The following is a 12,389-nucleotide window of genomic DNA, read 5'->3' as shown; positions in this document are numbered from 1 at the left end:
CCTCAGCATTTACTTTTAAAAGACACACACAATTGGCAAAGATACAAATGAAATAAAACATGTAAACAGTGAAGCTGAAAAAAAAAACATCAAAAACAAATCGGGGAATGCTATTGACTTTAAAAATTGTTATTTCACTATTAAATGTTTATTTTATTGTTGCAGTGAACAACACCACTGTATGTGGTCTTCAGCACCATATCTCAGTGAAGAGTTCGTGGCGCAAAAGTATACAGTAGGTAACAATTTATAACAGGCCTTGAGTAATCTATTTAATTATCAACATGAAGAATAAATTACATGAAGAGAAGCTACTGTACAATTCTGTGATACTGAATAACATTTCAGTACATTGCAATTGATCAGTCTAGAGTGTTTTGGTGTGAGTTGCTGAGTGTTGGTAGAGATGTCTGCCTTCCCTCCAATATAATGCAACTAGATGTCACTTGGATTGTGGTGCTCGAAGCACCAACAACATACGTTTAAAAACTCAACAGCAGTGTGTCTTTCCAGAAATCCTGACACAATTACTCAAGATAATCCACAAGCCTTGTTGTAAGCAGTTTCATGTGGAAATCATTTTTTTCTACAGGGCTTCATCGGCCGAACGTATCATTGCACAGAAGCAGGCATCTACTGCTAGCTCACCTAGCATCTCTGAGCTAGCTAACATTACAGCTCAGCTAAGGAGGATGCCATTAATGTTCATATTTCCCGCTGTCACAAGCATCAGCCTCTCGTCCATGAGTAGATGCACGCTTCCTTCTGCGTGGTGATACTGTTAGTTGGTAAACCAAATTAAATTCAGTTAGATGTGAGCCAATAAAAACCATGCTTACCTCATTAGCGCAGGCAATGTCGCTGAAGCTGTTGCCCTGGATGTGGATGAGCTGGTGGTATGATCCCTGGTTGGGAGAGATGGAGTGGACTGTGGGGGTGGAGCAGGTGGAGGCGCTGAAGGAAAGGCTGTTTGAGGTGTTGGTCTGTGGGCACTGTGGGGAGGCGACACACTGTGTGGCTGATCTAGAGGAGCGATGTGAACCTGAAGGGGAGGTAATTTAATCCACTGATCAGTTGCAAACTTTGGTCTTTACCTCATTTTGATCTCAATTGGACTCTGCTTGATGTTGAGTTTTTGTCTTAGACACACCTGGGCTTTGATGAGTTGTTGTAGAGAGATCTATTGATCCTCAAGGAACTTATTAAGTATCATTTTTAAATTTACCTCCCAACACATGTCTGGCCTCCATGCCTCCAACGCTGACAGAGACCCTGCTGCTCATATCTGCCCGAGCCTTGACTCTCACAACTCCCTGCAGTAGCCTGGCGTGGGCATTGTCTATGTAGCCGCTGCTGTAGTAGTACACACCAGGTATAGTGAAACGGTAGCTGAAAAACCCTGAGGGGAGCGACAAAGGGAGGGAAGAACTGTTAATAAGTGACTGTGTTTACAAGGTCTTTAGTATCCCGGTTTTGAGGCTTATCCCGGCTTTGAGCATATCCGGGATATGATGTTTACATGGAACACAGAGAAACCCGGTTATTCATATCCCTGTATACGTGATAAATACCAGTAACCCGTTTTCTGATCACTGCATCCTATCTGCGCAGGTGTGTGTTACGTCTTTTACGTCTTTTGTTTACAACAGATTGAGCGGGAAATGTGATATATTTATTATATTTAGAAGTAAGACAAAAATGAGACCTCTGTGGCTTCTAGCGGGCTTAGCGTTAGTAAATACTCACATTGCATTACAGCTATGGCTCATCCACTTCATCTTCAGCAATGGGAGGAGAGAGCGACAACAAATATTGAATATGTCACCAACTTTGATAGGTATTCAGCTGTCACTGCCACCACGCAGTACAAGGCAACAGTGGATGAAAATACGTAGCCGTGACTGGTGGGATAGGATCGTTCTCATGGAGTTTACAGATTCAGAGTGGAGAGAAAAATTCAGAATGAGTAGGGCATCCTTCAGCTGGCTGTGTGACGTAGTTGAACCATTCATGAAACTGGGATAAGGAGTATACACGCTCCAGTATCCCGGCTTCTATTGGAGTACTCCAGGTGGCAAAACCGGATTTCTTGAAACCGGGAAAAGGCCATAACCCGGTTTCTGAATTCGGGATATGGTGTTTACATGCACATACACAAAAACAGGATACTTAAAAAACCCAATCAAAACCGGGATACTAAAGACCTTGTAAACACAGTCAGTGACATCAAATCATGAAGCATTCTTGGACACGGAGTGCATTTGTCTCTCATGCATGTTTGAAAGGCGTGGCACATCACATGGTACACATACCATTCATCACGTTTCACATATCACACATCCCACATCACAACATCGCAGACAAAGGAAAAATCCACCTTGCTGTTTGTTTGGTAGTTAGATTTTGTCATTAGGTGAAATTATGTTATGTTATGAGATTATGTATTTCTTGCGCAGCTACAGCAGAATTGATGGGAAATCAACTGGAACCACCATCAATCTTTGGACCTCACTATTTGTGTCTTTCAGCACTGTCTCTTGGATGCCTACTGCTTACGGTTTAGCATCTGGTAACTATCGTTTTATGAAGCCCTGATCTCATCTGAGCGCTGTGGGGGTACACGCCAAGAAACGTCCCAAACACAGAAAATGAAAAAAAATGAGAAAATACAGGCAGAGGGCAGAGTCTCTGCAGAAAAATACACCGCCACACACTGACAGTAGGTCATAAGTGTTGATTGAGAGGGATTACTTGTGTATAAGTATATACATGTTTTTTTTCAGGAAAATTCTGTACAGTTTACCTTTAAGCTACAACCTAGACTTTTTTGGCATATATTTTGTTTTCCTTTAGTTTTTCCCTTTAATTTAATGCTGTGTTGTTTTTTTATTATTTATTATGTGCGTTCATTTTGGAAATTTGTTAACAAGGACCAGAATAAATTACCACTATACTGACACAAGCCTGCATAGGCACATAACATCCAACCCGTTCTTATCTCAAGTCGTCACATATCACCACTTTATCAGTGGCCTTTCATGTCTACATATTACATAATCGGAATCCTTTTGTGTCTGCTCTTGATAATGTTGCAAACAATGTGAGACTTCAACAAAAGCGCATGCTTAGGTTTACGCAACAAAAGCGCATGCTTAGGTTTACAAAAACATGTCATAGTTTGGAATTGAAAAGATTTGAGGGTGAATTTTCCTTTATTTGAAGAGAAGCTCTGTAACAATAAGGGAAACGTGTTTTTTGGTAGTAAATGAGAGGGCTCCTTGTCATTTCTGTTAAGGGCTACTGACTCAGTACTCTACCTTTTTGTGTCTTTCCTCCACTGTTGAATGGTCCCTCCTCGTAGGTGGTGCCACTTGGGCTAGAAACACTGAAGACACTGTACCATACATTCTGGAAAGCTGGTGCCTCCCATCGCCACTTAACTGTGTCTCCAACAAGCACCGTGAGTGAGGCAGGACTCCATGCATACCCCTGTCCATAAGCTGTTACACACAGACAAATGTGAAGTTAGACAGCTAGATTAACTCACAAAGGTCATATTTCATTGTCTCAGGTTAAGCAACATGTAATTAAAATACCATTAAAAATGGCTAATCATGGAAAAAGTATGGAGGTCAAACTGGTTTTTGAAACAGTTTCGAGGTGCAGTAACATTTAATCTACAGGTGACAGCTTCTTTGCTTGAGGCAGTTTTCAGTAACAGGATGCTTTCTCTGTTTTGGCCCACTCAGATTTAATTTAACACTTGCAAAAAGGATCGAAACGTAAACCTACTGTGGTGGAATCCCTGATTGGTGACGGTGTAGGTCCTCTCGTTTGACTGCATATCACACTGCAGTTCATTCTCTGAGGCGGTCTTCACTTCACACTCAGCTTCTCCTGTCACACCACAAGCCAACACAAAACATGTGTGAGAACATATACCCCCAGAGCAACTGCATTATAGTACTTCTTTTCTATATACTGCAAGTAGTGTTGCTTCTGTAGATTACCACCAGCTAGTTGCCCTACTAGTTCCCTCTTCAACTGTTAATGTTTGGTAAAACGCTGACAGTTTTGAATAGACTGCTAGCAGAGATTATTGCTGTGATTATGAGTTCATTTGAAATTGCTAGCCCTTATGTTGCTTACCAAAGGAAACTCTGTTGTCAGATGTGTTGCTGCTGAAACCAGATCCAAAAATAGTCAGCCTGGTTCCTCCCATCAAGGAGCCAAGCTGTGGGGAGATGCTGTGGACTTCCAGGATGTATTCAATGGTAGCGTTCACACCGTTGCTTAAGCAAAAAAGCAGAAAAGACTCCATTTTAGTCCCAAGGAGCTGTATATGACATTTAGTGAATATCTATAATGCAGAGTCTGGGGTCAGATCTGCACACAGCTCTTAACAAGGAGGTGGCTGAGCTGGCGGCTAACAGTTACCTGTACTAACTCAACACTAAACAACAATGAACAATGTTAAACAACAGTTCTGACAGGGCTAGGGGTGTTAATGTAGGGGAAACCCGAGGATAGGTGCTACGCTCCCGCAATGACACCATCCCGATATAAGCAGTATCTGTGACAAATATAACCTCTCAAGGCTCTCTATGGTCGCAGAAAAACTTTTCTATTGAACAGCATCAAGGAGAGCGGAACGCCCGAAAAATGAAAACCTATCAGTGCAAACAGAATTTTAAGGAGGCTGAACAAAAGAATGCAAAAAAGGAAAACAAGGCGCATTCCCTGAACTGTAAAGCATCATTAGGTTTATGTCTGTTTATGTCACAGCAGATGTTGAGACATAAAATTACAACATGTCTGCAGTAATATGCTACATATTTGTGAATTTGGGGACATTTAATTAACCTTAAAATAAAAGGTTTGTCTACTGACACTCCCGGGGACCTCTGTGCTTTGCCGCCTCATATTGTTTTTGGGTGAGCTTTTCTTTTAAGTATGTTTTCGACCATACATACTGTTGGATTTTGTTTCTGTATGCTTATAAATGTACAAAACATTCGGGGGACTTTTTTACAAAATGATGTGTAAAAGTTTTGATAAATCCTTATCTTTAGATCTACTATTGCATTTAACCCTTACACAATGAGTTACCAAAGTTCATGTGACTTTTTGGCGTGCAAGAAAAAAAAAATCATGGCTTGCGATACTGTCAGCACTTTCAGTTGTTATCACAGCAGCTATACCTTGTCTGGGGGTACCCATTGTTTCCAACCTGTACATCCACCTTGTACAAGCCCGGCGGCAGCACAGGGAGATGACAGGTGATGCTTGTCTCCGTCCACTGAATGGTCACACACTCCTTTCTGCCAATGAACACGATGCTGTCATTGTCTGGGCCTCCCAGGTTGGAGCCCTGGATGGTGAGAACTTCCCGTGCTACACAAAAGAAGTTAAAAAAGGAAACATCAACAGAATTTTTCCACAGAGGAGCTTCTGTCACTCAAGTGTCAAGATAATTAGCACTTGTCACCTGGTTAATTCTTCTTAATTTTCAAGAACTACCACTGACTGTCCTGCAAATAAACAGGTATTCTTCTCGTCTGGATGCCTCTGTGTTTGTTAACTATAATTACATGGGGAGACATGTTAGTCTCTCAAGCTTAAATTCTCAAGGTTTAGCTTGTGCGAAGGGCAAAAACAGAAAAAACCCGCAGGTCCACATTACGTGACACAATAACTAATGAAGTGACAGTGATAACAAAAGATTTCAGCACTCCTTTAAGCTCCTGGTGACAGTAGAGTCACAGGCAATCTCTGAACAGAAAAGCCCCAAAACATCTATTATGCTATTCCTCTTCCCTTCAGACACATATGTAACAGAGAAGCCTTTCAAGTTACAAAGTCACACTTTTAAAGGGACAGTTCACCACATATCTAAAATACATATTTTTCCTCTTACATGTAGTGCTATTTATCAGTCTAGATTGTTTTGGTGAGAGTTGAGGAGTGTATTTTTTGATTTTGGCGTGAACTGTCCTTTTAACCTCAACTACTCCGATATTTGTGTTATGTTTGGAAAAAAAAAAAAAAAAGATAGAAGGAGCCCTTAAGTTGACTTCTAGTAACCTGTTATATATCTGCTTTGTAATATAGGAAATGGCATGATAATATTGTCTACAATTTAAAAGAAGACACAGAACAAACTGTTCTCATAGAACTGATTCGCAAATGACAAATGTACAATGCCTACTGTATGATAAGTAAGTGGTTTGTTTTGCTAGAGAAACATAAGATTGGAAAAATTATGAGGTGTGGCATTGGCAAACACAATGAATAAACACTGAATCCTTTTCATTCATAAACAAAGAGAAAGCAGACTATACTCTTTGTCTGTTGCATGCAGTAGACAGATCGAATTTCTATTGACCTTTCAGGACAAAACCCATCATCCCCATTAAACTTTTCTTCTGGGTTTACCCATCTCAGTAATGCTTTATAATGATCATGCCTCACTGAAAGGTTATCAGATGCATGAATATAGTTTATGAAGGCCCTAAAATGACTCTCAACTCACCAATCAGTGTGGTAGTTTGAGGACTCAGGTCTGAGATCAGAGGTGTAAGGTTAGTATCATAGGTGAAGGAGCTGCTGGCTGTCTGACTCATGTTTCCAACCATCACTGTGACGCTCTGTGATCCTGCAGTTCCCTGAAATAAGATTACAAGCATTTATCTATTAATAAATCAGTAAAAGAAATCAAATAAGTGTCTTATTCAGAGCTCAGGCTCTTTGCAAGGCTGGAAAATGAAGGCAAACTATGAACTTGTCATGTTCAAATTATTTGTTGATAAAAGACGAAACATCGCTTTAACTTTCACACACAATTTAAATGTTGAATTCATATTCAATAAAACATAAATTAATCAGGAGTTTTGTTGCTACAGCCTTCAGGCCCTGCACTACGAGGGGTCTTAATGGGGCTTAGGCCCCTCTGTTGTATTTTTTGCCCTCTTTGTTTAAGCTTTTTGAAGGGCTACGCTGCCCACAGCACTAAAACGGAGCAGAGGAGGTTGGTAGACAGACAGACAGAACATTACACTTATTTCAGTGCTTGCTTTCGCTTTGTAAATAGAACTTTCGGCCCTGATTCCATTTCACCCCTGCTCTGGACCGCAAACAGCTGTTTCTGCTGATTTTGACTGAGAACCCTTCATAAGAAACATAACATTCATAACAAAACAGTAATTTGCAGTCTGTTACTTACCGCTGGTGTTCTGCATTTCAGCTCAGTCTCAGTGGCATAAATCAAAGTGCACTCTGCACTGCCAACAGTAACTGTGGTGTTCTGGCTGAAGCCAAAACCTGTCACTGTCAGCATTGTACCTCCTAAATAAATAAATAAATAAATAAATAAAAGAAGACAATGGTTATATACTGTTGTATTACAGAGAAAGTGATTCTGGTTGTTGATTTGTGATAAATAATAACACTGACACATTTTTTTGAGTAATGTCTTACCTGCCACACTTCCAGAGAGCGGTGAGAAAGAGGAAACAATGAGCTGGTAGGTGAAGTGGAAGATGTTACCTCCTGCATTACCCAGAGAGGGGAAGCTGACAAATACAGGGTAGGTACCAGCACTGGCACTGCCCAGTCTGCAAACCTGAGTGGTAGCTGAAATACAGTGGACACAATTTGGATAAACTCCTTGTACTAAATGAAATAAACAAACAAACAAACAAAAACCCCAGCTGACTCATTTTAACAATAACATCCAGCACTCACTCCTCTGAACATCTTTAACTTACCAGTGATCTGTTCAACGTGACATGGGGTCTTTCCCACAAAGATGGAAGCGTTCTCACTACTAAAGCCAGTTCCGCTGACAGTCAGAAGAGTCCCCAGGCCATCAGATCCTAAAAAAGTCAGAGATATATTTAAAGATGAGCATTAACCAGCCTAAATCTTCAAAGGCACAAATCATCCCAAAATCAAAAATTCATTTTTCCTCCTACCTGTAGTGTTTTTCTGTCAGTCTAGATTGTACTGGTGTGAGTTGCCAAGAGATATTTCATATATTTTCTTTCTACCAAACTTCATCTGCCCACTGTATCACCATGCAAAAGGAAGCGTGCATCGACTGGGAGTTCACCCAGCAGCTCAACCGAGGAGGACACCATTAATGTTTACATCTCCCACTGTCACAAGCACGAGTCTCTCATCTATGAGTAGACGCACACTTCCTTCTGTGCAGTGATATGGTTGCCGGGTGTTTTTCGGTGGGAAGAAAATAGTTCCTATATGAAACTGCTCACAACGAGGTCTGTGGATTATCTTGATTCTTTTTTTCAAATGTATTTTTTGGCGCTTTGAGCACCACAAGCCAAGGGCCATTGAGTTTTATGATACTGATGAGAAGGCAGACATCTTTATAGCCGATATCTCTAAGACAACACAACTCACACCAAAACGAGATTCGACTCTAGACTGATAAATAGCACTAAAGGTAAGAGGAAAAGTATATATTCTTGATTTTGGGGTTAGCTATCTCTTTAGTATGGTTTTCTATAAAAACTGGCAATTCACTAAATCGTATGGGGTTTTTGTAAGTTATTCAGTACTTTAAAATTCAATATTTTATAGATGGTACTGAATTTTTCACACGTATTACAATATATTTTTACCAAAGTCTACACCAGTAGCCTTTTTATAATGTTTGGTTTTAAGTGTCTCTCAGATTTTACACAAATGTTTGTTTGTTTTTTTCATTTAGAAGAATAAAAATTGGTAATATTGGGCATTTAAAATCAATCAATAACCAATAATTATTCATGTTGAATGAATAATCATTATCTTAGAAGGAAACCTTGAGATGGGCTAATTCCAGTCACAACTGGAGTCTTGTCCTCAGACCACTCAAACCCACAGTCACCAGAACACGCTGAGGGAATGCCGTTGATGTAAACCTCCACCTGCAAACAGCATCACAAAACTTCTCATTACAAGTGTTGAGTTTTGGACAAAGTCACAAAAGTGACACAGTGGATTGAAATAACCACTAATGTGAGTTCACTGTGACAACAGTCATAACAAGAGAATATAGAGGACTGTAGCTGTTACTTCAATTCAAAACAGTCATTCAGTAGCATGTAATCATTTGAATCAAATCCTCCCCGGAGGCACAAATATACAGCCAAATAATGTAACACTACAGACAAAAATAGGACTTGTTCTACAGGATTTACAGTAAGCAAACACACCAAGTAACCAGCAGTGGCCAAAGCAGACATTTAATGGACAGATAATGTTGAAACCCAAAACCAGATATGCCTGAGTCCTTTGGAATCAGCGTTGTACCTGTGGTTTTGTTTCTGGGACACGGTAGGTATCTGTCATTCTTTGCCTAAACAATCCTCCCTTTTTCATCTCTTTGGTTACAACAACTGCGTTGTTGCCAACCACGGACGAGCTGTCAACCTGTAATGAGAACAAATCACAATAAGAACTCAAGCCACTGTTCTTTTTTGCCAGTAGAAAATGTATTGATTGGAACAGAAGACAATAGGTAAATACTGTAAATAAAACTACCACCAACGCAGTAGTTACTGTATCACTACTACTAGTAGGGGAGACCTGGGTTGGATGGCACACAGCAACTTTCTGGTTCTATGTTGGTCACAGAAATAAAAATGTGACATCACAATCAATATCATTTATTGTTTTCAATTAACATAAATGATATTGCTTATTTTTTTGAAACTGTAACTTTTTGGGGTTTTTTTTTTGCCTTTATTTGATAGGACATCTTAAGAATGAAAGGGGGAGAGAGAGGGGATGACATGCAGCAAAGTGCCACAGGTTGCAATCGAGCATGCACAGCTGTGTAAAGCTGTAGCAGTTTAACATTGTGCCAACCAACATCACGCGTGCCAACAAATCCTGTCGTGGGGCTGGTTGGCACAAATGCACAACATGACATTAATCACAAATCACCTAATTTTAGAGAACATTTGTGTCTATTAAAACAAGTTACAGGTAAGACCTTAATCTTTTGTTTGCTGTTGGTTATAATATTCTCAAATAAATTATGTCAGAGAAATACGGCAGCGGGTGAAAAGTATGCAAGCCAACCCTGGTCTCCCTTACTACTACTACTGCTGCTGCTGCAGCTACAGTACTACTACTGTTACTACTGGCATTAGTTTAGTTAAATTTTGGACACAGAAAAACAGAAGTGAAACAGAGGTCAAGAAGCTGTCTGCCTATATTGTCAACCTTCCCCAAAATTAAGAATAAAAACAGCAATTAAAAAATGTGAAAAATAAAATATATAAAAATAAAATAAGGTAATATTAGCAAAAAACAAAACAGAGCTATGCAGCACGAATCAGCTGAGAATAAAAGACATTGTCAAAATGAATTAGACATCTTAGCATTTTGAAATGATCTGAAGCTCTTAACGGAATCAAGGAAACATTGATGTGTCTGGTTTTACAGAAGCAAAGTTTTGTATTATGAGCATGAATTAAACATTTTAATTTGAAGAAGTTACTAAATGAATGCGAGGTAGAAGTCAAGAACATACATTTACATGTGAGAACACATATCTGATGACTATTTGTGCCATATTGGCATACCATGGCTACTACTATTGCAAATAAAATCTTGAATACTAAAGAGAATTTGTTAGAGTGTTTTAGATCCATGCATCAATATTACAACGTATCCTCACACAATGATTTGTATGATATCTATTGAATTAGCGCCCCACAAATGGAGTTGTCACATAATATACTTAAAGTAAATTTATGTAGGTTAGGTTTATGAAAGTAAAGTTGCGTAGGCTAGGTTTAGGAGAAGAAACATGGAGACAATGCATCTCAAAATAACTCAAAGTTTTCTTGGTTTCACACAAGGGGATGAACACTGATTTCCTGGGGGAGAGTAATGTGTTTGTTTGACCAATCTATCACCCCAGCCTGTATCCTAATGCGGACCTTTGCTTTTTATACTACTTCCTTCTTCACTCTCGTCGGGGAATTGGTCACATGATGACCAATCACCAACGGGATATATATGAATTGTGTTGCATTACTTTTCGTAGGTTTACACATCAACACTGCATAAGAACAGCCTAATTATATCTTTAAAAAAAAACAATACAGTAATGACGAAATAAGAGTCTGACCTTCATCAGAGGTTGGTCTCCAGGATTAGTGAGCCACTTGACCTGCCACTTTGGTCTTCTGCAGCTTCCCAGCCATGATACGCTGACCTGACCCATCCCTGTGATTCCCTCCAGAGCATACTTGAGGTCCTCCTCACTGATGTCCACCGACAGGCCTGAGAACAAGCACGGTTATGTTAGGACAACTCCCTGCAAAAGCAGCTGTTACACATTGTACAGAGGGCATGTATGTGCAAACAGACTGCTGCATAAAGACGTGGAGTGCTATGTCTTTCCCAGAGTCTTAACCACATCACTAACTGTCTCTTTACAGGGTAACTGAACTACTGGGGTTCATGTGCTCAAGTATGGCCAGGAAAACTACAAGTTGTCAGTTTGGTTTTTCACCAGTCTTACGAAGATAAAGTAAATAAGGGAGCAGTAGTAAATGAGCAGAAAACTGAGCAACATTAAAAACAATTACTTACAGTATAGGTGGGAAAGCTAAAAGATAAACTGAAGCTAAAAATTTCAGACAAAAACTTCATGAATGTATTTTATAGTCGTTATGTAATTATTTAAATTACAAGACACATTAGAGATACCTCTGCCAATATTGCCTCCTGCCCTCTCTGTCTTTGTTTTTGTGTACATTAAGTTTTCACAGTACAGTAACTGATAGGAGGAGTGACTGCATGCAAATAAAGGAGCCTTGGAAACTGTCCATGCGTCACATCTACGTTGTGTTAATGTTAGCTTCTCATCAGTACAATACCAACACTGGCATGGTGGTGATCCTATCTGCTGAACAAAGTGCATTCAGCCAGGACAGTAAGAGTAGTTACAATGCAAATACTACACGTCTGTCTGAGCTACCTTCAGCTCGTTCTCCATAAATCTCCACATCAAAGGTGCCGTTCAGAGGAGGGGTGGCTCTGTGAGGGCGGGTGATGTTAACGGTGGCTGCTCCTTCCTTGAACTCTGCCATGTCCTCGCTGCTGTAAGACATCTATGATATACAAGTGGAGAAAGATGAGGATTATATTTGTTTTTATACCATTTATATATATATATATATATATATATATATATATATATATACACATATATATATATACATATAATATACATACATATACACTGATGATGACTTTATGATAATGATTTTATACCTAGACTGAGACAACAATTTAAGATCAGGGACTTGAACATGTGACGAATGATAAGCCTTCAAGCTAGCTTAGCTTAACTAGCTTAGTTTGGC

The 12,389-nt window shown here is 39.6% G+C and overlaps 1 protein-coding gene across 2 annotated transcripts in view; it reads right to left on the bottom strand.

Annotated features, from left to right (window-relative positions):
* The window catches only part of LOC126384109 (fibrocystin-L-like), a 62,710-nt gene that overhangs the window by 33,101 nt on the left and 17,220 nt on the right, over positions 1-12,389 (bottom strand). For both annotated transcript variants that reach the window (XM_050035015.1, XM_050035016.1), the window contains exons 25-38: positions 12,002-12,134; positions 11,147-11,301; positions 9,316-9,435; positions 8,825-8,930; positions 7,767-7,874; positions 7,477-7,632; positions 7,223-7,344; positions 6,533-6,665; positions 5,202-5,394; positions 4,150-4,292; positions 3,793-3,897; positions 3,318-3,500; positions 1,226-1,399; positions 840-1,042 (exon numbers count right to left, since the gene is read on the bottom strand). In XM_050035015.1, the coding sequence (XP_049890972.1) occupies positions 840-1,042; positions 1,226-1,399; positions 3,318-3,500; positions 3,793-3,897; positions 4,150-4,292; positions 5,202-5,394; positions 6,533-6,665; positions 7,223-7,344; positions 7,477-7,632; positions 7,767-7,874; positions 8,825-8,930; positions 9,316-9,435; positions 11,147-11,301; positions 12,002-12,134 (2,034 nt within the window). The remainder of the gene's footprint in view (positions 1-839; positions 1,043-1,225; positions 1,400-3,317; positions 3,501-3,792; positions 3,898-4,149; positions 4,293-5,201; positions 5,395-6,532; positions 6,666-7,222; positions 7,345-7,476; positions 7,633-7,766; positions 7,875-8,824; positions 8,931-9,315; positions 9,436-11,146; positions 11,302-12,001; positions 12,135-12,389) is intronic.

Source organism: Epinephelus moara, chromosome 22 (genome assembly GCF_006386435.1).
Source record: "Epinephelus moara isolate mb chromosome 22, YSFRI_EMoa_1.0, whole genome shotgun sequence".
NCBI lineage: Eukaryota > Metazoa > Chordata > Actinopteri > Perciformes > Serranidae > Epinephelus > Epinephelus moara.
Note: the sequence above shows the minus strand (reverse complement) of the source record. Positions and strands in the feature narration are given on the sequence as shown.